This window comes from Anarhichas minor, unplaced genomic scaffold (assembly GCF_050575085.1).
Source record: "Anarhichas minor isolate MPS153535 unplaced genomic scaffold, ASM5057508v1 ptg000017l, whole genome shotgun sequence".
In the NCBI taxonomy this organism is placed as follows: Eukaryota; Metazoa; Chordata; class Actinopteri; order Perciformes; family Anarhichadidae; genus Anarhichas; species Anarhichas minor.
In genome coordinates this window covers 7,620,997-7,648,280 of record NW_027466463.1, presented here as the reverse complement: position 1 = coordinate 7,648,280, position 27,284 = coordinate 7,620,997, and the positions used below count along the sequence as shown (strand labels likewise).

At 41.4% G+C, this 27,284-nt stretch overlaps 1 protein-coding gene across 1 annotated transcript in view; it reads right to left on the bottom strand.

Moving 5' to 3' along the window:
• The window catches only part of slc39a11 (solute carrier family 39, member 11), a 103,141-nt gene that overhangs the window by 26,183 nt on the left and 49,674 nt on the right, over window positions 1–27,284 (bottom strand). The window contains exon 5 of the mRNA XM_076093196.1: window positions 7,651–7,771. Coding sequence (XP_075949311.1) covers window positions 7,651–7,771 — 121 coding nt within the window. The remainder of the gene's footprint in view (window positions 1–7,650; window positions 7,772–27,284) is intronic.

Genomic DNA, 27,284 nt, shown 5'->3' with positions numbered 1-27,284 from the left:
CTGAGATTGACGAAACTCTCACCGTCGGGGAAAGGCCATTTGGTTTGTGCAGCTATATGAGGAAACGTGTGAGGAGAGTAAAATAAAAAAAAGAAAGAGTGGAGATTGGATTAATTAGCTTCTCAGCGAGAACGAAATTCTATGTTGGACGACCTGCTGATTCAGTGGCTGCCAAGAAACCTGCTGAGTCGGGGAACTGTAGAGACATGGAGAGATTTCACAAAGAGTTCCGCAACTAATTAAACTGCCGCGGTTTCCATCCTCTCCAAACTTCTCAAGATTGACACACTCCAAAAAGGAATAGAAGTAAAAGTACAAAAACAAGAGCGAGCTTCTCCGTCTCTCTTTAAATCTGTGTGGCAGCCGGAGTGAGACAGGAGTATAAAAAACAAAAAAAACTGGAAGGGTGAGAGAATAAGAGACATAAATAATACAGGAAGACAGATGCACATTTGGTGGAACACAAATTCCCAATCACAGAGAGTTTTGAGTGTTACGTCTTCACCCTACATGGAACATCCACTTCTCCATCAAACCTTCCTCCCTCTGTCCTCTGAGGTTGAAGAGAAGATGACGCAGCGATAATCTCCCTCATCAAAAAGCAATGAACTAGAGTGAAATGCACCGAGAGGAAATCAGTGATTAGAGAGTGCTTCTGGCAAAGATATAGTTGTTGTAGACAAGCTGAACAAATTCAGAGTTCTTTTGTGAACAACACTCAAGAGGAGAATTGTACCTTTCGTAGCTGTAGTCTGTACGGACATTATGTGGTACCATGTTTTACCTTCAAAAGCACAATTATGTTCCTTAATTAAACAACCAAAATGCCAAATAAGAGTTCAGAGAGTATATATATTTCTTTTGATTTTGTATCAGAATTGAAATGATCAAAAAGTGGTAACCGTGCTGTTGCTCTGTCTTGATTCGAATGACAAGGTATTTGTAGGAGGTTTTAGGACTACCCGTTGCTGTGAGTTTTGACTGTCTGGTCATGGCGTCACAACAACTGGATTCATAAAAGGGTGGCAGGTAATGCTAGCCAGACCTTCCTCCTTTATAATGCAAAAAGAAGAACACTAAGGTGCCCAAATACCTTGAATTAGAAGTAACTTCTAGCGGGAATCAGTGCCAACGTTAGCAAGCTACGCTAGCTAGCATCCACTTTCCGAGTGAACGCTAGTTAGCCTAGCTTGCTAGCTTCCACTCTCTTAACAGTGCAACGTGTCCTCCCAAATATTAAATGTTGAGAGTACAGACGGCGTGATGAGCCAACAGTAATAGGGCTCGCTGAAAGCGTAACGCTGTTTTAGCAAATACATAAAAACACAATTGTATATTGGAAGAATATGCACAAGAGCAGCAGTATTATTATAGTCTGCTACACTTCATATTCTCTTCGAAAAAATTAGAAGAATTCAAAAATCTGTTCAAATACAAATATTTTTTCTAATTTAAAATGGCCAAATGTGGATGCCGTTAAAGTTGTGATTATACATTAAATATTACATCTTTACTGGCAAGCATTGTAACGCATTGACACATCACTGGAACTACTGCCTGCTGGAAAAATGCCGCTGCATCTTAAGTTTAAAAAACAATTGCAGCAGATTTGTACCTTTAACTGTCAGAAACAATCTTACGGTGGAGAAGTTAAGCTTTTGGCCTCACTGGGGTCATTATGTGCTGTCGTCACAAATGTGCTTCAGGTTACGAGAAGTACTCCTGTCTCTGGTGTGACTGTGTGGTGAGCTGCTTTTTTGTCAACTGTAAGATTGTAGTACAACAAGGTTCACGCTGTGGTTCTGATGTGATCAGATTTGACACTTTCAATCGAATGAGTGGAGCAGTACACAGTAAAACACTCGTTTTTTTTATGTCGTCTCAGAAAAGAGACGAGTGCACGAACGCACGTAGGTTGTGTGATACACAGTAAATATACCGATTGACAGTTGCTATAACTTGCGAAAAAAAAAGTGCCGACAAAGGCAAAGGAGACTGCCAGTCCTTCAAAAAATGGATGCAAACAAATTCGAATTCAAATTCTTCCAAAAATCGGCTCTGCAAATATTTTCTGAGGAAGGAAATGCATTCAAGCCCACACGGGATGTCCACAATGTTCTCTGGTGAGATAAACTGGTAGATTGGTGCATCCCTTATGACATTTGGCCACAGTTCATTCGTTGTATAGCTTATACACGGATTTAAAAATTTAGCGGGAAATCGTTCCTTTTAAGTCTTTTCAGTGTACGGGAGCACTTTCCGCTTCATCTGGTCAGAATAATTTATATATAATATAATATAATAAATTTGCAAAAATTTCTACATTTCTGTTTTTTCTGTCAAGATGGGGTGCTGATTAATGAGAAATAAAATGAAGTTTTTTGATTTTAGCAAATGGCTGCAATGAAACAAAGAGTGAAAAATTTAAAGGGGTCTGAATACTTTCCGTACCCACTGTATATATATATATATATGTATGTATACAGTACATATATACATATTTAAATATATTTATTATTTATTAATTTATCTTTTATATATTTAAAAACATGTGTATGTATTTTATATATATATATATATATATAAAAGCTTCTCTATTAAACATTCAAAGGCACAATATAGCTGCAAACAACGATTTAATATGTAAAGATATAGTCGTCACGGAAGCGTAGCGCCAACCCTCTGGTTATCTCTGTCAGCACTGTTGCCATTGTTTGCCAACGCTGTGAGCACCATGAGCTGTGAGCGGCCTGTTCAGCCGGCGGGCTATAGAAATGCTCCCCATTGTGCGTTGAGCCCCTTTAACCATCTACATTTTAACACTTCTGCTTGCTCCAACACTCACCTGTCAATAAAAGATGACCTTTTTTTTAATTTTCTAAGAGCTCTTTTCTAAGAACAGAAAATCAGATGTCTGTCTTAGCAGTGAGAATGCAATTTTATTCTAGTTTTAACGACGAACATCCTGCTGAGTAGATCAAATTAAGGGAAAAGAAGGCAATACATACCATCCACATTCATATACCACACATCGGGAGGTCTAAAAGGATGGAACTTTTGGCTCGTTAATCTTCTGTGATGGCTGAAAAAGCAGTGACTGCTGCTTTACAGAGAAGCCTTTGAAACCAACAGGGTATTTGAAAAGGACAGGAGGAAATGACCCCAACATGAATCAGGTATTGAAAAGAGCAAGCAACCACCAATCATCTTAAAAGGCAGAAACATGAAGACATTGAAAGATTGAGAGTAATTAGTGTGAGTTCATGTAAGTGGTCAATACAAATATTAGTCTGATTGCTTTCAAGATGGGTTCTTATGCAACTGAGGTGTAGGGAATTGAAGTGTGTGAGAGAAGCCTGACGAAGATCGACATCTGGCAAAGTCAATCTGATGTTTGGAGGTCTCATTTGAAGTCTCATTTTTATTAATTTCTGGATAATATGCTTAATATGGATCTAGTCTCACGTGATCTCTTTCCAGCCAATCAGGCTGGGTGTAACGCTTTGATGTCGATGAATCCAACTCGTTAGCACGGCTGTTGCTCTTTCTCTCCTGTCTTATAACTCAATCTTTAAATGGCAGGATAGTAGGCTTAAAACATTGTCAGGCCTGTGGACACATAACTCCTCTACGCATCATAGCTACCTCAGCTTGCTTTAAAAAAAAAAAAGACATGTAGGTAGATTTGCACGCATGTCAAAAAGTCATTGAAATACGTGTTTTGTAAAATTACACATTTACGGCGATATGTTCTCATGGTTTTGACTTGCGTACAAGAATTTCCCTTAAAATACGATAATAATTTTAAGCCTGTGGGGAGGGATAACATTCCCCATCTGGCAATACTGGGCCGTGTGTATTGCATTTCGTCATCTCTTACCCATTTCCTCTGCTAAGAAACAAACTCAACCCCCTAACACAGACCGTGAACATCTACACCGTTCCATTCCAAAACCAGAAATGCCACCAGATTGAACAATGCTTTAATGTTAGCTGCTGATATTAGCGTATCCGGCAAACTAGCTTACATCTTACAGGAGTATTAACGTGGTGTCACGTCCAAGGCCAGGGGCATTTCATACTAGAGTATGTTCACTTTAGGGGTTAAAGGTTAAGTTACTAGAAAGCCCTGTTCATGATAGCACAATCGCTGTGTGATTAGTATCTCCCCACTGTGTGGAAGCTGGTCCTGGATGCTACTATATCAGAGTGTATAGGCTAACAGCTGCTCCGATATGGAAAAAGGTAGACAACGCAACCCCAGCCAAACTTGCTGTCCAAGGTATAATTTTCCCAACACATCGGTTATCCTGAAAGTCATCCCTTTGAAGAGTGAAACATGCTTTTTCGAAAAAATACCTGCGGCATTCATATAATCTCTCACTTGTCCAGGTATGTGAGCTAACTAGTGTAGCAGGTCAAGTGCATATGCAGGAACCATTTACAGAAAAAAAAAAAGTCAGCTGGAGACGGTGTTTTCAACCAACTCGCTGTTAGCTTCAGCTGGCTACAGATGAGATATACAGTATACTGTATATACGCATGCGATTGTTTGATAGGTCCACTTCTAGAATAGAGGTTTAGTCTCTACCTCTGTTGAAAATCAAGGACCCATTGTTTTGAGAATGACTGACAATGTCCCGCTTTCAACTGTATATGTGCCAAGCGAGAACCTGGCTAAGCCCCAATTTGTTCTACTGGAGGTATGAATTGCAGAAGTCCTTCACAACATGGCACTTCAGCCTTTTTCTATATACATTTTACAGACGTGTAAAACTGCATAACAGACTGAGCTACACAAACACTAGGAAATATGACTCCCTGCTTGCAAAGTGCTGTTTGAATTGCACAAACATGCCGTGACTCAGAAAGGCAATGTGATCCCCATTGTATACAGTATATATATATATATATTTATATATATATATATATATATATTTGTGTGAGTTCTTTTCTGTTTGCTGTGTTGGCCGGCTCACTTGGTACGCCCTCGGGCAAGCCACGGGGATGCAATGAATTTGTAACTGATCCGTAGAAGCTAGTGTGAAATATATATTCAATCTGTGGAATGTCAGCGCTGCAGGAAATGTCTCACATCACTGTAAACACAGAGGGCAGCTGGGATTCAAGGCCAATGCATGCGTGACAACACTGAAACGACAGCATTCTCCGAAGGTTTTTGTCAATATTGTAATCGTAGCGTATCCGAACAATGCGATTCTGTCTGCTCGCGATTATTGCTTCTCATTCCCTTTTTCTGTCTGAGGGCAGACTCTTTCAATTTGAACACGTTTTCATGGCTTCCTGTCTCCCTTCCTGTCTTGTCTTTCCGCTGAGCACCTCCAGCTGCTAACCCTGAAAATAGCATCAAGGCAACTCAAGACTTCTCACCGTGCTTTCGCTCAGATCTAACGTTGAGCGGCTCTACCTGACAACAGTGCTTACATCAGCGGTCTGCCAAACTCCCCTTGAGATTTAAAAAGGAAAAATGTCATAATCCTCATTCCAGAAAATCTCCGGATGACTGTCAGGTCACTGTGACAATAACGGAAATGAAGAAGAGGGTTGACGAACACAGTCTCGCAGAGAAATCAACCGGCTTCCAGCTATTTTGATTCATTAGCAATGCTCAGGTTGCTATCAAACTGTCACTTGTGTCTGCATGAATTAACTTTTACACAACAGGCAGTTCTGCATGTCAGCAGGAAATGCCCAGGTGTATTTATTAATGATGGCGACATTCCCTTTAGGTGTGCAGGTTTAAGAGCCCTGCTGTTGTGTATGCCGGCTCACTAGCGTGGCTTTCAGAACACTTTATTGGAACGGAGCCATCGTTAATGCTGTTAATTCCACTTGCCCTTTTTCCTGTTGCTTTCCTGTTTTCCTGCTGTGACATGCCAAAATATACTTTACATAATTATGGGACAACATTGCTAAAGGTAAAGTAGTTTTGCATGCGGGTTCCTGCTGCTACAGTTTTCCCATCCATGCTCTCCAGGAGGGGCCCTGATGGGACACACCGACCGCTACGCCGAGAACATCCCAAAAGGGTCAATTATTATTATGTTTTTTGTTTTGGACTCAGTAACAAAAAGAAACTTCACCATTGTTACATTTTTAACAGTAAAACTATTTGGGAAACACTTTCTCTGACGCTTTAGATACATACTTCTAATGCGTTATAAACTGCTTATAGCACTGTATATTTATAGTTATAAACACAGAATTCTGGATAACGATGCTGGTCACTTACTGACTTTATTTTTACAAGGGTAATATTGTATTTTAAATCCCATAGTTGTAATACATTAAAATATGTTTTATAGAGTATTATAATTATTTTTATAATGAATCATAATGTGATTATAAAACTAATATATCATTGTTTGCTTAAAGTAAAAAGTGATATTAGGTTGTGTGTTCTTGAGTGCGTTTTCATATTGATTTAATGATTTCTTTTTTTTTTTCTTGAAGCAAACAATGACCACTTCCAGTAATTTATAATCCCATTATAATGCATTATAACAGTGATAATAATGCATTATAAAAGAGTATTAAGTATAATACACAATGATCCTTTAAAAAAGAAAAGACCAGCAATTCAAAAAGTCATTCAAAAATGCTTTATAATGACTGGCATTCTTTTGTGAACGCATTCTGAATATTTATGAGTGCTTATAATTCAGCGAGGTGCAGCAGCAACTCCTTCAGGTGACATAAACAATACTTGGTCTGGACCAAAGGAACTGTGTTCGCATGGAGCCACTGTTGCGCTCAAATTTAATGTGCTCACTGAGAGACGGTCAGCAGGCACACAGTTTAAGAACACACTGAATACAACAGATGAATTATAATGTCCTTGTAATTAAAATTGCACCTGCCAGGGAGGCGAGGAAACAATTCATCTGCCACAAACAAGCAGCACTAGGTGTTAACACACAAAACACGGCCAAACGCCAGCGTTTTCTATCTTTCCTCTTCAGTTAAACAGTTTTTTTCTGATTTTATTTGCCCCATCATTTTCCACCACTTTGCACCCATCTGTCACGTAGATGTGCCCGTGCAGCCTGCCTGTAATCGCTCATCGTGATATAATCTTCCTCTGACTCGCTGGAAGGTGAGATGTGTGCATCAGCTCCTCGGCTGCACAGTGTCAAGAGCACAACGTGAGTCGTGTGTCTAATCTTACCGACTGAAAACTCAATCTGGATCAACGGAAGCCTACCGGTTTTAAAACAGCGTGTTGCTCGACATCGCAAAACGTGTACTACAGTACGTATGTGACTGAGTGGGCGTAGTGTAGTAAAAGAAAACACACTGGCGAGCTATCCAGATTGAAACACCCAATTAGTATCACGGATGGACAGACGAGGAAGAAAAAGGAAAAAAAATCAGGACAGTGGAAAGAAGCCATCAGAGAAGCTCCAGGTGAGATTTTAGCGGTAGCCAATGCAGTCCCTCTGCATGCACTTGTAATCTGCATCAGTGTGATCTGGTGCCGAAAACCTTGCCTTGAGAGGGACTACAGTGGCTACAGCTGTTTTGATGATGTGGAATGTACAGTTTTCTTTCCTGAAATCCAGCACATTTTTTGCAAGAGTCGATGTGGGTCTATGAAGGGAGGCTTGCCTGAGAGAGGTCCAGCTCTACCTATCCTGATGGTCATCTCGTCAGAGTCCAAGTGTTGGAACGACAGCTCGTCTGCCTTCTCTTTGGCCAGCTTGGATTCGGGGGGATGAGCCAGGGCTATGTGGGGGTCAGCGCCTACACCCTGTGGATAGAGACAACAGGGGTTACAGTCCATTTTATGAACAGAAGATCGCAGGCAAACCTTCCTTTTATGGGTCCCCTAGTTTCCCGCTTACAGTCTGAGAATTTTCCTAATCTAAAAAACGGGCCGGTATGGAACAGTTTATTCCTAGAAAATACCTCAAAATGGCTACACCATTTGCATTCTAGGAAGAAGTATTGAGATCTTTTACAGAGGTAAAAGTAACAATACCTCAGTGTACAAATACTCGCATTAAAAGACAGCAACTTGTGAAATACATCCCTGTTTTAATATTGTTATTGATATGGATGTATGCACCATGTAAGGACAGCAGCAGTAAAACCGTAAAACTGGATTTGGACAAGGGGGAGAGGCAGACGCAGGTCACTGAAGTCACTTTGTGGAAAGTAAATCAGCAGCAGCTTTTTTTAAACTTTTGTACAATGAGATGCTTTAAAAGTTTGTTTAATTTGCTGGTGGGAAAAAAAAGTGGTTGATAATCAGTGCACTGCACAACACCATTACCTGACACTTAACCCAGAACAAAGATCACATTTTAACTCCCACAACAAATTTAAAAAAAACATGATTTCATGTCCGACAGTATCTGAGGTCAACAAATACACACAAGACTGAGCAATGAATCAGCAGCACAGAAAATGGCCAATCTGATGAAAACAGAGAGCCCACGTATTCAAGAGCAACCCATTAGCTGAGTAACGTCTAAAAGTAAGGGATTAAAAACATTAGCATCCATATTTCCTCTCCCTTCATGGCTGCAACATCTACATTCCTGTCCGGTCACAGGTTAAGTACTGGGAGAGCTGGTGTGCGTCACAGTGCACAGAATGTACTCCCATGTGTTCTTGGAATCCACTTCAAGTTATGTGAATAGTATGTACACGTTATTCATTTTTCATTCATTGCATTAGCACAACATGCCAAAACGATTCAAGGAGAATATTGACAATGGCTGTTTTCCATTTTTTTTTAAATTAATTTCACGATTGGAATAGTTGCAAAATATTTGGGGTTGTTGCTAAAAAAATATTTGGGGTTATGTTATTTTAATTAAAATTCAGATTCATGCCTGTGACCATACCCTAATATCAGGATTTGGGTACATCGAGATAAACAATGATGGGAAACTTTGTAGAAAACGTGATGTAAATATGAACCTTTTAATGTCAAAGTGAAAACAGCTTACTACAAAGTCATCTGAATTAATAAAAAATATAACATACAAAGTGCTTCTTTACAAAGTATATCAACCGCCCCCAAGACAGTTATTCACTAGATGCACCTTTTTGCAGCAATTAGAGCCATGGGTCCGTGTGGATGGGTCTCTATGAGCTTCGCACATCTGGACGCTGTCATTTTTCCCGTTGTTCTCCGCAAAACTGATTAAGCCCTTCTGAAGGGCTTAATCAGTTAATCAGGAGAAGACGATGCAGCTGCAAACTCTCCATGTGAGTGACATCTGGGTCCCTCCAGGACATCAACGTGTTGTTTTGAGGCGATTCCTGCGGAGCTCTGGCTTTATGCCGGGGCTCAGCGTCTTGCTGGAAAGCAAATCTCTTCCACAGTCACAGGTTTCTTTCCCTCCAGGATTCACCTGCTCCCTCAGAAGGGAAGATTTGACTTTTTAGTTCACTACAAACGAAACACAGGTGATCCTCATTTTTGTATTTAAAAAAAAGGATGTTTTACAAAGGACTACCTGGACTTATTTCAGGGGTTTATTTTCATAATTCCACATTCATATCAGGAATATAAAATAGGAAATAAAAGTCTCCTGAATTTATTTATATATGTATCGCCTTGTTTATTTATTTCAAAGCCATATTTATGTATTTCATAAGCATATCTATTTGAATGAAATGAAATTCCATATGAATTTGTTTCAATTAGTATTTGCCATTCCTGCTCTATGGTTATGACTCACACCAGCAGCAATGAGGCGTGTGAGAAGGATGCAGCCCATGACGCGGCACAGGGAGAGAAAAAAAAAAAAGAGGAGGAGGAGGTTTGCTGAGGCATAATGAGTGAGGTGGTGCATGACATTTGGGGATGATGTGGTGACATTGTTGTGCTGAAAACACTGAATTCTGCATTCAGCCTGACCAACGGGCACAATTAGACATGTTCAACATTCCCCAAGAATTCATGTGCTACAAGCTGTAAATACTTCATCATTTAAATGCTTTGATCATTTTCCATCTTCACTATTTCCGTGACCATTGCATGCATCCGATACTAAGAGAACAATATACCATATCTATGTACTGTGTGTGGGTATGACTGAGTAAGTGTGTATTCAGTTGAATGTGTGTATGTGCGTGTGTGTGTGTGTGTGTCTTTGTGTGGCATTACGGGACAGTTCATGTACCGTCTCGAGGGGACATTATTAACCCGCGGTGACCTTTGGTGACAGCCCACGATGCAGTCTCATCAGCAGGTCCAAGCTCACCACTAAAACACCTCCAGCAGCGGTCTGGCTCTGTTGATCACTGAAAGTCACCTCCCTCTCTCTCCTTCTCTCTATTGAACTCAAGTCTAGTTAATCGCACTTTCACATCTGAGCCGTTTGATCATCTTACTTCAAATCGGCAGGCTACCATACGAATATGTTTGATCACACCACGGAAAGAGACACGTCGGTTTGTTAATATTATCAAAAGAAAAGATGCTCATTATTCACTCCGAATCCATTTCGGTCACGAAGAAGAAAACGATAAGTGTGCAAACAATTCCATGGAGGGGAAGTGGGAAAACGAGTGATAACGGTTTGCCTGAACTTCTTTGAGGCCAACCGAAAGTTCTTCACCAAATGTCTGACCAAAGTCTCCAAATCCCTCTCCCCCTTCCGAGTTTATTCTTTGGCAACCGCCCCAGCTGCAGCTCTTCTGGCCAACCGGTACCTGTCTGCTGTTTCCGTAGACTACTGGGCTAAAATATTCTTATGGAGGCGGGAGTTGAAGACCTCGCGGATAGGGGCCTCAGCCAGCAGTCCCAGTTACACTTCACTACACGCTTGGGTTTACCAAGTCTGTCTTTCAGCCTCCCCCCGCCATTTGATCCAAATCACCACCAGGGGGTGATCAGTTGGCGCAGCTCTTCTTCCTTTCTTCACCTGAGTGGCCGAACCAAGCGGCAGATCTGGTGATACGACTACAATCACCAATCTTTGGCCTAGGGTGTTCTGGTACCAAGTACACTTATGAACTGCCAGATGCTCGAACATGGTGTGTGTTATGGCCAATCCATGAATACCACAGAAGTTCCTCTCACACTGGAGAAGAGCCCAGCTATATCTAGTTGGTACCGATCCACCTCGCCGCCAGAGAGGTGACATTCCACGTCCCTAGAGCCAGTCTGCCTTGCCGGGGGTCTGCACACCAAGGTCCCCGCCTCTGCCAATGGCTCCAAGTTCACATGTGTATGCGTGTAATGTTAAATATATGTTGGATATTTGTAGTTAAAGGACAATTTATCAATATGAACAATAAAAAAAACTCTACAAATGCTTCAAAACCTTTCTCTGGCCTTTACGTGAAAGCAATCACAAACTCTTTCTTTTACCAGATCACAGTTTTGGACACTGTCCCAGCTGGAGGTGTTGGTAGATGAGGCTCACTGGCTTATTAAAAAAATCGAAAAAACTGTTTCTCTGAATACATAGGGCTGATTTTTATCTTAAAAACATGAAACAGCACGCAGAGAACTGGTTGAAATATATCCAAGTAACACACTTTTAGTGTGGGTTACTATTTCACTGGCCAACTGGTTTGATGTTTCCACCCACTCGTTCTGGAGGCCTGAAGAAACGATGCCTATGGTACAGATCTTCATGTGCTTTAGCCGGACTCGATATGAAAGTACTCCAGCTATCTGATGTTTGTGTGATTCATTCTGAGTGAAAGCTGCAGCAGGACAGATGTCTCAGAGGACCTGTCACAGTTTGACGAGGAAGACAAGAGTCGAGAAAGAGGCGGGAAAAAGTCAATGTGGCAACTGCCCCGCATCCATCAAAAACACACTTCACACACTCAAGCTCACAGTGTACACACACACACACACACACACACACACACACACACACACACACACACACACACACACACACACACACACACACACACACACACACACACACACACACACACACACACACACACACACACACACACACACACACACACACACACACACACACGGACTTATACACTCTGATTTATACACTACTGCAATCTCCACTTCAGACTTCTGACCGAGCTCAATCTATTTGATTGTGGAGACCAACTTTGTGAAGAAGCGCTAACCCTCACATATCAAGCAAAAGACTTCTTTGAGTATTATAGATTATTGTTGGCCTTAGAGAAGCATCAGAAGAAGAAAGAAAAGAGTCCCATCCCTTCAATGTGGACAAGTGAGTGAGCTGTGATGTTAACATCTGCTATTTTATGATCAACAATATTACTCGAACATTATTTTTGAATACTTTCTACAAAGCACATATGCATAAGTAATGTAAGTCAGTGTTTGCCAAACTATTTTTGCGAGTATCCCACGTTTCAAAAATGACTTTTTATTCGGCCCCCGTCTTTTGTCGGCATCAAATCCAAATTGTCGACACATTGGCGACGTTTGGATTTACTATTGCAAAACAAGTTGGATGAGCATGTTGAGCAACGTGTCATAATGTCAAATGCCGCTTCGCTACGTCTGCATAAAGTCAAACCGGTTTTGGCTCGCACACCTGACCGGACTGGCAAAACCTGAAATCGACCCGACTCTAAGCAAAAGCAACAATGAATTGATCCAGGATGATATTTTCAAAGGTGTAACGCACAGAGCCACGGGGCAGCAGTATCACGTTTGGCAAAAACCAACAAACCACTTCATCCATGAGACAAACATGAAAGACTTTTTTCAGCGTACATGGGCGGGACAAAACCGACGACGATGGATCAATCCATCGGGTGTTAACGCCCTTCTCTGCCTAGCATCACAAAGATGTTCATGTACGTCTCTGTAGGAGAGCAAATTACTGCAACTTCAAAAGTATTGCCGGTCCAGCCAACGCCTGACTACAAAAACATCAATGAGCCATGTCGTTGCATTTAGTGCATTTAGTGTTGCTGATGGGGACTTTCCTCGGTGCCTTGCAGGTGCAGACTAACAAACATGATGACTGTAAAACAGCTGCAGAGAAAACCTACTACATCTGATGATGTGTAATTTGCCAGGTTGTATGTTTAGCAATGTAATCACCTGTTTTTCGGCTGCAAATTAGCAGCTGAGGATCTGTTACCTCCCATTGCCAGACTTACCGAGCTCTGTGTAACATTTTGCTTTGAGTATTAATATTTGGAAACCTGGATGTAGCAATTTGCTTTGCTGTGAATTTGATTTGACGAATTCATACCTTTGAAATGTGCACCTCAGGTTTCTTTTTAGTTTGTTCTTCCATCGATTTGGAGTTTTACAGTGATTTTATCAGAGTGCCATTGCTTTTTCAACACCGATTTTTGTACCGACTCTAAATGGTAATTGTTTAAAGTGAGCATCCAATTCTCACCTTTCAGCTGAGAGATGTCACCAGGACTGTTATTAGAGCAGGCAGCCGACACTGTAATCACCACAGAAATTCAACTCTTGACAAAGCCGGTAAAACAAATGCATCACAGAAATATAAAGAGGAGAGACCTGTGAGGCACTCCCCTCTTTCATTGCCTTTTTAATGAAATCATTTGCATATGAATAAATGGTGAACATCGCTTTGTCTCACCCAGCAGATTACCAGTCACTCTGTCATCCTCCTCGCTGATGGACATTCCAGCCAATGATGTCGGCCACAGAGGCACGACGGTTCAATGGCCTTTTCTACTCCGACTGAACGTCTGACATTTAGAAATAATCAAGGGAAGGATACACTGAGACAGCAGGACTTTTTTCCTTAACATCCCATTTTACCTTGGGTAGCAGCTTGCGCATTAATATGCAAATATATACAACAGGTTTCAGGAAGCTGCAAAAAGATTAAACTCAAAAACATATCTGGGGTTAGTTATGGATCACCCCATTTAGCTTCACTCCTTTAACGATCATCCCCGAAAGCAACGATTATTCAGTAAAGTTTAAAATGGAGATGTGAGCCATGTCGAGGCGGCTTAAACTATCATTAGGACATAGACGGAGCAGTTAGGGGCCAGGCAAGGAGGATAAATGACTCGATGCCCGAATCACTCAGCGTGTCTCTCTTGATAGATCAGAGGGATGCTGAGAAAGTGACCAGTACCGGCAAACACCAAGTCAGATCTTCTGCTGATCAACATCCATTTCATCTGCATCTATTAAGCGGTGTTCAATCCCCTCGTGCAATCAGTCGTCCCAAGCTCTATCTCCTTAAAGTTTACAAGATTCCAAACAAATGGAATGAGTCTCGGTCTGTATGCGTGTCTGTCCTCGACAGCCGTTCATCCGATCGACCTCACACTTGGCGAGTGCTTTGCTGACGGAGCAAGGAAGCGCAACGTCGAGTGTGAAGTCGTTTGGATGAGCAGTTCTGGAGAAAGATGCAAGAAGAGGCAATGTCGGAGGCCAAGCATGCCGCCCCTTCTGATACAGGCATGCTTTGAACGGGCGCTGCAACATAACAGGCATCACAAGGGTTCAACTTGTAACAACACTAAAAATAAAGTAATGTCCAAAATTGTAAGAACTTTGGTAGAACTTCGCAGATAAACAAATAAAGGGAGACTAAAGAATTTTGAGAATTTTGGCTACACATAGAGCCAAACCCCAGGAACTATGTATTTGATGTCTGATTAACAAAATATGAATTATTATTAGTATACATTTATATTCAACGTATCTTATCTGAGAACAGCTTTCCAAAACTAAGCTAAGAACCTAAACGAAACACCCAACTACACAGCTAAAGCAAGACCAACAGCTAGCTGGTGCAATAGTTTCAGCCACGTAAAGCATTCTGTTTGAACAAATAATTAAGTTTCTTCTCGACAACATGTCACCACAAAGAACCTTTAAAACCGTTCTACACCACACATCAAAAGAAACTGTGAGATACCCGATTTCTTTCACTCTTTCATGCTTTTCCCCTTTTAATGTGTGCAAGCTCAGACTCACACTGTGTAATGTTTGGATGCTAACAAGTTACAAACAGTATGTAGCCCCAGCTATCTTACCACCAAGAGGTAATAACATTTAATATGTTCATCGTGTCAATGTTGGATTTCCCCTCGCAACTTTGCAAGAAGGCAACCTGTGGCTAGAACATGTAATGTGTCAATTAAGTATAGTGGAATTTACATGTTTTTCTTCTTTCATTTACTCCATTGCGTAAACAATGTGATTTTGAAAATGAATGTGTAATGTTTGGACATTTATATTTGCAAAAGTATTGGTTAATTAGTGCGGTGCTGTGGGTGCTACGGTAATGATTGTCTAGTTAGACACTTCCCAATAGCTGATAAAAACTCTGACACCGATAAGGGGGCGTGGCCTTCTGGTGTTGTTGAGCCGGGGAGGAGGGGCCAACTTTGAAAGTTGTTTACGAGCCGCAAATGACAGATTCTTCTCATTCTGCCTCTTATTTGGAATGAAGTGTATTCTAGTGACTCGTTCCACATGGAAAAAGCCAACTGTGAAACTATTTGATCTTCTTTTAAGCATCGAGTTTGGAACTGTTCTTTCACAGGAAGAAGATTTAATGGACAGCGTCCTCCAAGTAACTCTAAAAGTCTCTTGACTTTACAATGATGTGAAATGTACTGTCCTATAAAAGTGATTAAAAGTAGTTATTATTGGTAATAATGTTAGAGTTTAGAAACAGAACTGCATTACGATAACGGCTAGTCATGTTAGCTCTGTGCTATGGTCAGGGTTCAGGTTACATTGCACAAACCACAAAGTGTTACCATGTTCAAATCTGCAATTCATTAACAGCATGATAATTACTGTCACATGAAAGCTTAATCAACAAAGCACATGCACAGGAAACCCTGTGCATGTGTTATTGTGGAACGATAAAATGTTCATAATAAATAGATCCATATCAGGACGACGCCAGACTGTCAACTCTTCCTGTTTTCTAGAATTAATGTGAGCGTATAGGATCACACAGAAACACACACACACACACGCAAAAAGCAGACATGTCATTATTGATCAACACATATGCCCCCCCCTAACCTCTGACGACATGGATCTGTGTGTATACTGTGTGTGTGTGTGTGTGTGTGTGTGTGTGTGTGTGTGTGTGTGTGTGTGTGTGTGTGTGTGCGTGTGTGTGTGCGCGCGCATGTGGGCAGACATCCTGCCAGAAAAAATGAGGTCTCCTGGTCTGGCATTCAGCTCTTAATTAAGAGTTATTAGACTGCTGGTAAAGTATTGTTTGACATTAACACCTAACACACAGGGGCCCCCCGCGCACACACACACAATTACGTACACATCGGTGTGTGTGTGTGTGTGTGTAATAAGGTGTGGATCCTGTTGACATCTTGAGTGGGGATGGTGATAATGATGATGATGATGATGTCAAACCGACATCCTGCAAAGCAACTGGCCCGGAGACATGATGAAAGGCACACGTTTCAGGGAATTAAAGAGATACTCCACCAAACATTGCAATCAGTTTGAACTGGAGCGAATCTAAGCTCAATGCTGTGGAAACTTTCCAAGCCGACAGGCAGTGTGTGTGTGTGTGTGTGTGTGTGTGTGTGATACTCAAAAGACAGACTTTCAGTGGAGTATTCCCTCAAGATTTTGTGAGAGGTTCTTACAGAGAACTTTTGTTGTGAAGAGTTTATATATAAAATGTGTTAAGCACCAAATTAGCGGCGTTTTGTTTGCATATTTTCTTCAATAAAAAAAGTCTACTCATACTGCAGGGAGAAAGAGTAAGTGGCAAAAAACAAAAAAACGAGGGGACTTTATTGTGAATTATTTATAGGAAATGAAATGTGTTCATCACCGAATTAGCAGAACTTTGTTAGCGGCTATTGGCGCACTGAAAACACAAGTGTAACCCTAGCCACAGATATATATAGAAGAAATAGTTCAGCACTTGGAGAAAGCTACGCTAAGCTAACTGGCTGCTTGATTTAGCTTCATATTTAGAATAGAGACATGAGAAGGGCATCAATCTAATCATAGAACTCTCATTACAAAAGCAAATATATATATTTCCCCCAAAAAAAATCAAGCTCTCTCTTTAAAAATAAAGTTCCCTTCTACTCAAAAAAACGTTTTGCTTATTGTTACATGATTTGGATGTTAGAGCATCACATACTTTCACACTATTCCAGTGATGGACAGGTGGCGCCAACGTGTCAAGAAATCACACTGATGCGCCAACAAACTTTGCGAAGAAGAATACAAGCTAGTTAACGTGGATGTTAAACAATGCAGGTTTCAAACTTTTCAAATGGGCTTTGCAAATGTTTATAAGGAAACGCGTGCGCCTAAAGGAAGCTCACAAAGCGTCCTGGCGAGTAACGTTGAATGTAGACAGAAATAAATATGGTCGCTCATTTGTTGTGGAATTTTTACTTGACACATTTATATGGGATTAAGATAATAATAGCAACAACAATAATATTAAACTGTACAGCACCCTTAATACAAATAATGCAGCACAAAGTATTTATTATAACAGATTACGAGAGGTCCCCAGCTCATACTAGACCCACGTGAATAGTACCATAAACATACACTGACAATGGACTTCCCAGTGAAGTGTGTCCAGTAGGTAAACCTTTGAAATAAACAATATGTATATATCAATACGTTTTGTCACTATAAGAGAAGGAGAATCAATGTAAATCAATGTCTCACTATTTGATAAGTAGAGAATAAAATGTGCAGCAATTCATTCGTGTGTACTTGTGTCAGAAAAGCTGCCTCTGTGTAAGCGATCGACGTCCCTGCGGGGAGGAAATAGTGGCATCAAGGCTTCAAAATATGTCCTCACATCAGACACCCTGCACTAAAGCAGAGCCACTCGGGTCCAAATGTCATTTCACGGTTTCACGGCTGCACGGTGGCCGTATCGGACCTGTACGCCATGACGTTTAAAGCCACTGCTACTGCTGAGGACATCACTGGAGATTGCTGTCATGAATAGGACCGCTCGATGCCAATCAGCATTAGTGACTGTTTTGATCTGCACCAATCACTTCATGTACTGTATTGTTAAAATCTACATCAAATCTTTGTTACAGAAAGCGAAAAAAAGAAAGAAGTGCATCATCTTACTATCTATATCTATAGATCTATATTTTCATTTTATTGAAAAAGCTGTATTTATTATATTTTTATTCAATCGGATAGCAAAGCACATATAATAATAAATCACTCCTGATAGTTTATTGATTGACTTATTGCACCTCAGGTACAGATTCATAACTGGGGGGTGTGGCAGTTAGCTTGACATCAAAGATAAAAAGGCGGGTCAGTGTCTTTAGAGCTTTAGAGCGCGAGTATATTTCTTATTTCCTGGAGGTGGTACGTACCAGTCGGACCCGGCAAGGATCCAACACGGAAAATAACCAACACTAGTTGGAAATGTGTAAGGGGGCGGGTGGTTCTGACGCTGTGCGGTGATTCATCGAGCACTTTGCATGAAAAATCCTCGCCAGGTTTTAAATTCAGAAAGACGGAGTGGTAAATCATCTGCTCCCTGTAAAATGCGCCGCTGCCAAGCGCTCCCATCTCTTTGATCTGCCACTTAAAAAAGCCTTTCTACTTCTTGGGCCTGACAATGAGAGAGAGCTGGAGGGTAATTTGAAGGAAAAGCTTGAGAAAGCATAAAACGCTTAAATAAAAAAAAAAAGGAAGTACGGCCTTTTAGCAAACACACACAAATGAAATGGACCAAACACGCGCCAGGGACCGGGTAGACAAGGCTGGAATAAGGAATGAGTTTATGGAGTTTAAGGAGTGTCTTCGTGCGAAACACTTCCTGTTATCCTGAGAACATGTTTTCTGTGGTCAGGGGGGGGGGGGGAGACAAACATGTCAGTGTGTCCAATCGACTTTTTCATACAATACTGATAGTCGATAGACAAGTCGATGTCGCCCCAGTTTGAGTTAAACTTAATCTTCAAGAAGCTACCTGAAATCTCCCTCCTAAATACTTCTTCACCATCAGGTCCTATCCCACGTTTTTAAAGTTAAGAAAGGACGGAAATGTGTAGGAATGTGTCTGCAATGCGGCCCCGGAGGAGTGTTTTCACACACAGACACACGCGGTGATGCAATCCTCTTGGTAAAGGGCCCCGGAGAAAAAGAGAAAGATCAAGAAACCGAGTCAGAGAGGAGCCCCGAAGGAGTACACATGTCGGTTTATGCTTTCATGAAATAGTTTGTCAATGTCTGTGTGCTGCTTGACAAAGTGTACTCAAAGTGGGGCAGATGGAAAGAAATTCAGTTCAGAAGGATCATGAGCTACAGCTGAGTCCCTGGTGACCACGAGGCCTTTTCCACTACGGGAACCTGACTCTTTGTCTTTTTACAAAGCAGGATGGTCTGTTAGTAGTGGAATAAAGTATAATACCTAGTATATAGTAAATGGTAAATAGTATATAGTATAATAACTAGTATAATAAGCAGTCACGTACAGCCAGTGTAGCTTCATGCAAATTACAAGTGTGTTTTTGTACGCATCATCCTGAAACCAACGAGCTATGCTCATCAGTGAGGGTGAAATGTGATCCTTGTTCTCGTTCCGCTGTGAACTCCCGCGGTGGTCCTCCGAGATCTTCCTCTGCCCTGCATATGAACCTGCAGCTCAGACTCAATCCATCACAATGATTGTGTTTCTCGTCTTGTGATGGAAAGCACGCGGCTCGCAACCGATATTTGAATAGACAGAAAAAACACGAGTGGTGGAGACGAATGACAAAACAAGCGCTCTGTGACAGCCAAATGACGGGGTGATAGGGAAACACAAAGAGCGACTTGACAGGTTTACGGCACGACTCGGATATATACGCAGGACACGTCTCTATCGCACATTAAGAAACATCACTCTGTGGAATAAATAGACTGTTGACCAAATCACTGTGTCATCGTTCCGTTAAGATAGAATTACAAGCAAGATTACCCATCAGTCATTGCGCCTCGCTGGAGCGTTAGCAGTCGGCTATGCGGGCCAAAACCAATATTGAAGTTAAAGCTGCATATAGCACGGCTGTGGGAATATTTTTACTCACTTTTTTTAATTTATTTTTACAGATGGTCATTTCACATCATGACTGCGAAGACTAATGAGAGGATGGAGTGGAAAATTCGAAAGGATATGTCAGGGGTTGATGAAGATATTGTAAAACAAGAACTACCTCCAGCCACAGAGACAGGTTTTCAGATCCCTCACACGCGATAGCCTTCTCATGTTTCCTACTTTCCACTTGTTTTGTATTCCTGCAGCAGCCTCTCTGACAGCCCCAGATGCACGTCTGCAGCTTTGACTTGTGCATTACACGTGGACAAAAACATCCTTGAACACGCTCACAATACTCCACACTCTCCTCCTGACGAAAGAGACATCTGATCTCTAACGGCAAACAGTTGGGCTCGTCCACAGTCTTCTGTGCTCTCTTATCCATACCGACAAGTCACGCTTACTGCGTTAGATACAAGGTAGTTGTTTTGCATTTGCTGAGAAGAGTGCCAGGTGATTTGAAGACATTAACACATCGTGTTTTTCTTTGCTGCATTTAGAAGGAATAAAAAAAGTGCTTTAGGTCTTTATGTAAATACATTAAATTACCTCGTCTTTCCTTGATATTTTAGTGTAACTGGCACTCCTTATCAAGCACACGCCGGGGAAAAAGGGATGTTTATTTTGCCCTGGGAAGAGGCGAAGACGTGACGGATCTCGACTCTGCCAGATCATTTGTTTCTAAGTTGATCCCATTCTGTCAGAGCCCTCTCTTCATTTCTTCATCAGTATCTCATCGTTTTTTTCCCCCTATCAATTACCTGAGAAATGTTAGGGCGAACTAAATTTATCTCTATGCGACCTTGAAAATCGTGACAATGATGACATCGTAACAGATGTTACTGCTCAGATACATTTAGACTTTTTAGAAGCCTTTAGAACGGGCAGATATCACGTCGTGCAATATCTACCACTTATTATGAAAAATAAGTCTCGTTTCCTTGTATTTTACCTCGTTGCATCATTTTGTCTGCGTGTTGATTTATTTTGTTAGATCTCGTTCTGTCTGTCTGAGTGCCTGGTGAAGTAGGAATTGGATGATAAATTACACAAGCATGCAAACACAACTGCACCGCGGGACAAAATGAGAATGAGGAAAGAAGATTGTATTTCACTAGAAAACAAGACTGGAGCAGCAACTTCACGTCAGGTCACGATCGTAAGCTTTTCAGACCTAATTGAAGCGCTACAAGTCCTTTCTTTTTTGCATTTTCTCTCTGCCCTCGAAGCTCCTTTTATCTATTTCTATGATAATCGGGTCATTACGAAGATCAATATATGGATCGATGAAAAGATATGACACTTGTCGAGTCTTCAAAGGGATTGCTGTCGTGTATGACGTGTTAGGGAAGAAAGACAAGAGCGAGAGGCCAAAAGAAGAGGTATTCAGGAAGCATCTCCGGCCCTTCTGACGGCGGCCAATAGTCAATTTGTGTTTGTACGCATTCAGTACGGACAAGATAGGGGATTTATTGGTCATTGTCAACTGACCAAGGATGATTCTGTATTTTAAAAAGGGTTACTAATGACATATGATTTAGATATTTTCGTGTCTGGGGGAAAATTTGAGATTAAACGGGAGCAAAAGTTATCAAGTGATTAAACAGGTTTGTCTGCAGTAATTGACAGCAGCAGCAAAGAGAACTGCAGCAGATTAAAACATATAATATAGTCCCTTCACTGAAGCACCATCGCCATTGCAACACAAATACATATCATAGCCTTTTTTTTAACACCATTTCTTGCTTTTGCTTAAATTGTGTTTTTCGTGATTTAATGTCTCGTATCGGATGTAGTCCACTGAGTTATGATCGAAGCAGTGCATCAAAAGTTCAACGGGTCTGCTTTTTATTTCTGTAAACGCACTGTAAATGTCTTTAAGGTCACATGAAATGGTACCGTTGCTTCCTTAATGTGATGCATTTCCTGTTGAAACAACACAGGAGGGGATTATGCTGGATTATATGGGATGGAGGGTAGAGGTAGGAAAGACTCCTGAGTTGGCGACACGGTTGTTGGATTACAGAGTCGGTCCTGAGGTCTAACGATGCTGACACTATAACGCTGTATCCATTTCATTTGGATGTAGTAACACCGAGCGATGGACTTTTTTCTATGTGCCGTGTTTACACATTAAAGTCATAATCCTGCATTCAAACTGTGATTTTGGTACTACTCATTGTCTGTTTGGTGTCTATCTATGTAGTATTTTTCATTGTTAGTGGCGGAGTCTGCCATTCCAACATGAGATTCACACTGATTTACAGAGGGGGGAACAACAGGAAAATAATGCATGCATATAATCCGGTATAACTGTATCTCATTGGTATCAGCCTCAATATCAATACTGCTAGGGATGGGTTCTGAAAACCGGTATTGAACGGGCCCTGAGCCTACATTTGTTACATAGTTGGTGTAAATCATTTTCTGCTCTCTTTGTCGAAACTGAGCTCCTCCAAACACACACACACACAAGTGATGGTTACTCAAAGATTACTGGAGTTGACAACAACTACGCTCATTGTTGTAGTGAGTGCAATACTTACTTACATACTACAAGCCAATACTTCAATAGGCTACACCTCATCCAACGGCGCTACCTTTTACCCGAGCGCGGCGCGATAGCCCGGCTACCAGACAAGAGGTGCAAGTATATAATCTAGCTGTTAAACTTAGTTCGCCACGCATCTTAAAATGATTGTAAACGTATCCGCTGGCTGAGATAAAGCAGCCCCTCCTCCCTCTAACAGTGCAGGAGCATGCCGCCTTGAAGATGGTGGCGTCCCTGCAATCAGCCCTCAGCGAGTGTCTTTGGTGGCCTGAGCGAGCCGCTCAGCGACCAAAGATAACAAGTTCCAGAGGAGAGCGCGGGGGGGCAAGTATTCCCTGAACGGAGAGGGCTCGAGGACGGCTTTGATCTGACAATACCTTCACCATCAAAGCACCGCCAAGAGCATGCACCCTTTCAGGGTGCATGCTCAGAGACGAACACCATCCACCACCAGGGACCCTCTGTCCTAGTCCGTTGAGTAGTCTCTAAAGCGTGCAAACTGGCTTAGAGAACTGTTGAGTCACACCAATACTGCCGGCTACTTTGCGATGCAAAAAAAAAAAAAAGCATGCGACGGGTGCTACATTTTGATACTTGAACGGCACATCTAGAGCTCAGTAGCTGCTCGCTACGGGCGAGAAAAACAATCCTGTCCGGATGTCACTGCGCCTTAATCTCCCGCCTGTGTGGAAGGAAACCGTTTGGCACAAACGGTGCCGGGTAAACTAATGACGCACTTAGTGGTGCTCGGTGTTGACCTGAAGCAAGAGGGCTGTCACGGGTTTGACTTTAAGGGTCATCAGAAGAGCAAACATGTACAACTGTCCTTTTCATAAACACGCAGAACACTAAGAGATTCGATCTGTATTTAGGTTAGTCTCCTAAAAATCAGGTTCCCAAAGCTGCATTGTGAATTACATTTTGTCGTGGATTGTGTTTGATTTTGAAGTCGAATGAGTCGGTGGAAGTCAACGTTGGGAGGAGGTCGGGGGAAGGGTCAAAAAACGCAGTGGAGACTCTCCTCCAATTTTGTAGTTCTTTTAAGCCAAACCATTATGCTTTTTGTTTTTTCTAACAGTAATTTCTTTGCCTTAACCTAAAAAAAGTAGGTTTTTTTCACATTTCTTTGCCTTAACCTAAAAAAAGTAGGTTTTTTTCACACAACTTTAAGAAATTAAGAATGCAATTTAGCTGTATGGGAATTCAATTTTGTGGGAGAAAAGGTTTATTTTAGTTGTGTGTGGATTTATATACTTTAAATAGCGCTGACATTGTTTTAATTGGTACAATAAAGTATTGACAACAGCATTTTGGAAGAGAGACAGAGGATGGATGAGTGATAGAATAAAGCTAAACAATTGGACGCTTTTACCTACAACTTGGCTCCTGAAACACTGTTTAAGATTATTCATTGTCTCCATGTTACAATTTAAATATTCAGCAAATTTGATTCCCAGGTCGCTACAATGAGTCATGCACTGCCTGTTTTCTGTCTTGTGACATGAATAAACGGTCCTGGGTGGGTTTGAAAGAAATGTATTCATTTCAATTATGTTGCTGTATTTTCTTTTAAATGTGTTTTTGTTATTAACTCCCTCATGCATGTCATTTGTGACGTCTAAATAAAAGTTCTAAGGGATTAGATGGAAACCACTGACAGACAGTCAGATGGGTGGGACACAGTGTCTCCCACTCTATCTGGGTTACACAGTCACGCTCAGGATTAACAGGAGTTTGTGATTTCATCCAACTTGGTGGAACAGTAACGAAAACGGTGCAAAAACCTTTGAGAAATGTACTGCAAGTTCCACTTTTACTGCAGAAAATACTGCTAAAATGATTGGGATTGTTTAGATATCTCACCCAGGGTGCATAAGTAAGTGTTTATTTGGGTTCTGAATAGAAGCCATTATTACATGACTCCAGAGGTTTGGACACCCCCTGAGTATTGAAGCAGTTTGCAGTGTAAAGCACTGAATAGCACTGTCTGTGTACTTATTTTGCTGCATGAATTAAAGGGAGAACTTTCTGCACCAACAATGCAACACCACAGAGAAGACTATGGATTTTAAATGACGTTCCCATGGCAACGTGGTCCCCTCAGAGACGTGAGTGAGAATACAGAGTTTGTAATAAGGGTTATGGAGGTGCTATCACCTCGTTTACACACAAACAAACAAGCACACGCACGCACACACACACACACACACCCTTAAGAAACTTGTTTTATTTTTGTATCTCAGTCTCAAGTGTTTTCAGCTCCGAGCCGATAGTTTCTCTCTCCGTATTACAGTTAAGGTCTTGCTCTCGCTATTTAATTTGCTCTCACACACACACACACACACACACACACACACACACACACACACACACACACACACACACACACACACACACACCACAGCCCCTCCACAGTGATCCGCTTGGGGGCCACTGAGTTTGGAAGGTGACATTTGAAAGGGGAATGATTATTCAAAGGTAAGCCGGACGGCAGCCAGCCCAGTAGGAAAAACACACACACGCACAAACAAACAAACACACACACACACACATACACAGTGGCTAGCGTGCCGCTTGTCATGAGATATTCAGCATGGAGAATGAGCTCTGTGTCCATGTGGTGAATAAATGAGGTGGAGAACCGCTGTTGGCTGCATGAATCATAGGGCTCCGCTGGACCTTTGTTACCTACAAAGGCTGTCAGCCTCTAACCGCTGAGAAAACACGACTGCTTCAGTACACACACACACACCTACTGTCTACCATCACCCATTGGGAGCAAATCATCCACATCCTGTAAAACCAGTGAAGATTGCTTATGTTGCAAGGTTGAAGAACGCTATTGATAGCTGACACATCTGCTCAGTTGCACTTCGTGACGCGGAAGTAATAAGTAATGAATCTGAGCTTGTTCAGTGAACTAACACAAATTATCTTTATTACTGCTTTATTTTTGTATTTCAGTATACGGAGGAAAACACAACACAGGTCTGATACACAAACATGCTGTATTTCACGGTATTCCCTTGTTAAATTGCTTGATAGGGTGGCATTAACGTCGATAAAGTCAAATAGCTGGTTGTTAATGCAAATGTCAGGTGTCCTGCGCAACAATATAAGATATGTAGAGGTCAATAGCCCGAGCTTCACCCTGGAAATGCAAAACTATACATCCCTCCCAAACATGTCTGGTAGCTGTAATCCACCAACCATAACATATTCTCACACAAATGCGTAAAATAATGCAGCTGGGTCCGTGCCAATAAGCTTCAAACTATGACAATCTACGTACCCCTCTAGTGTCAGTTTTGCACGTCTGAGTAACAGCATGTGAATATACGCTCCTTACATGCACTGTCTCTTCAAAATAAACTTGTGTCTTGTGGGTCGCATATACATTTAACGTTGTGAAATGATAGGTAAGGTTGAGGCAACAAAACTACTTGGTTATGGTTAAAACAAAGATGATAGTTTGTGTCTAAATAATGTAACAAGGGGACGTAACAGTGCCACGTAACCACGTAACAGCGCCACGTAACAACACAACGTAACAACGCAACGTAACGTCAAGCTTGATGTATTTCCATGTTCAAGAACATCATTGTGTAAAATACAATCTTATATATATATAAAAAATGCTTAAAATAAAAACACATGTGCAGTTGATGCTAGCAGGAATATACACATGCCATTTTATCGTGACCACAAGTGCACGACATAACGGATAATCCAAGTTGCCGTGTGTTTTGATATGAGAGCCTGAGTCTGCATTTGAAAGGATCACATTTTATCATGTCACCCAGAAGGGTTTAGTCATGGAATGATGGTTCTTTGCAAAAGGAGGCATCAAATATGTATAGCTTTTAAAATGACAAACTCAGCTCATCTGTCAACATAATGCCATACCGGAGCCCCGGGCCTGTACCTCAAGTCACATTTTTCGTTCTTTCAAATGGATTTAGATGTTTGTTTCCAGTCAATACCCATTGAGGTGAAGCACCTTATTTCCAGTTAGATTTTTCATCCATAGCATGGGAGACGTTCTGTCAGAAAGGATTGATCTCAAACCAAACCATGATATTTTCCTCAACCCAACCAAGTAATTGCATTAATTTAAGGGAATTTCTGGCAGAAAAAGGCATTCTGGCAATAAGCCCTGAAGGCAAACTTCTCTCATGTGCGCCAAACTACGACTCGCGGGGCGAACCGTAGCAAATTGCACTGTATGTACATTGCATTTCTTTAGTTGAAACACAAGATGTTGCTGCATTGTAAACAACTATTTAACCTTTGAAAAAGTATAATGCTAGAACACCAGTTGCACACTTTGCACATTTGGGTTTTGTGGTCTAGAAACACAGATTTTCTTGTTGTGTAACTGGTTGAAAACTATGCACTCCTTATATTTTTCTCTGCATGGCCCACAATCAACAAACAATTCAGCTGGCCAATGAGTCCAGCATAACTACACGTCTCGCTGCCACACATGAAGGAACGAGTAATCATTCTGGTGCGTTCCAAAGCTTCTGTTTGAGAACAAAGAAAATCACACCTCAACATCTAAGCTGTGATGTTATCTCGTGTATCCAAAACAATTGGAATGAGATAAATTTTCACCTAATTACTTTACACTACAGGCGGCAGCTTCCTGTGGTTCCTTTAAAAAAAGCAATGGCACAGCATGACATCATTCAATACCTAAGACATTGAGA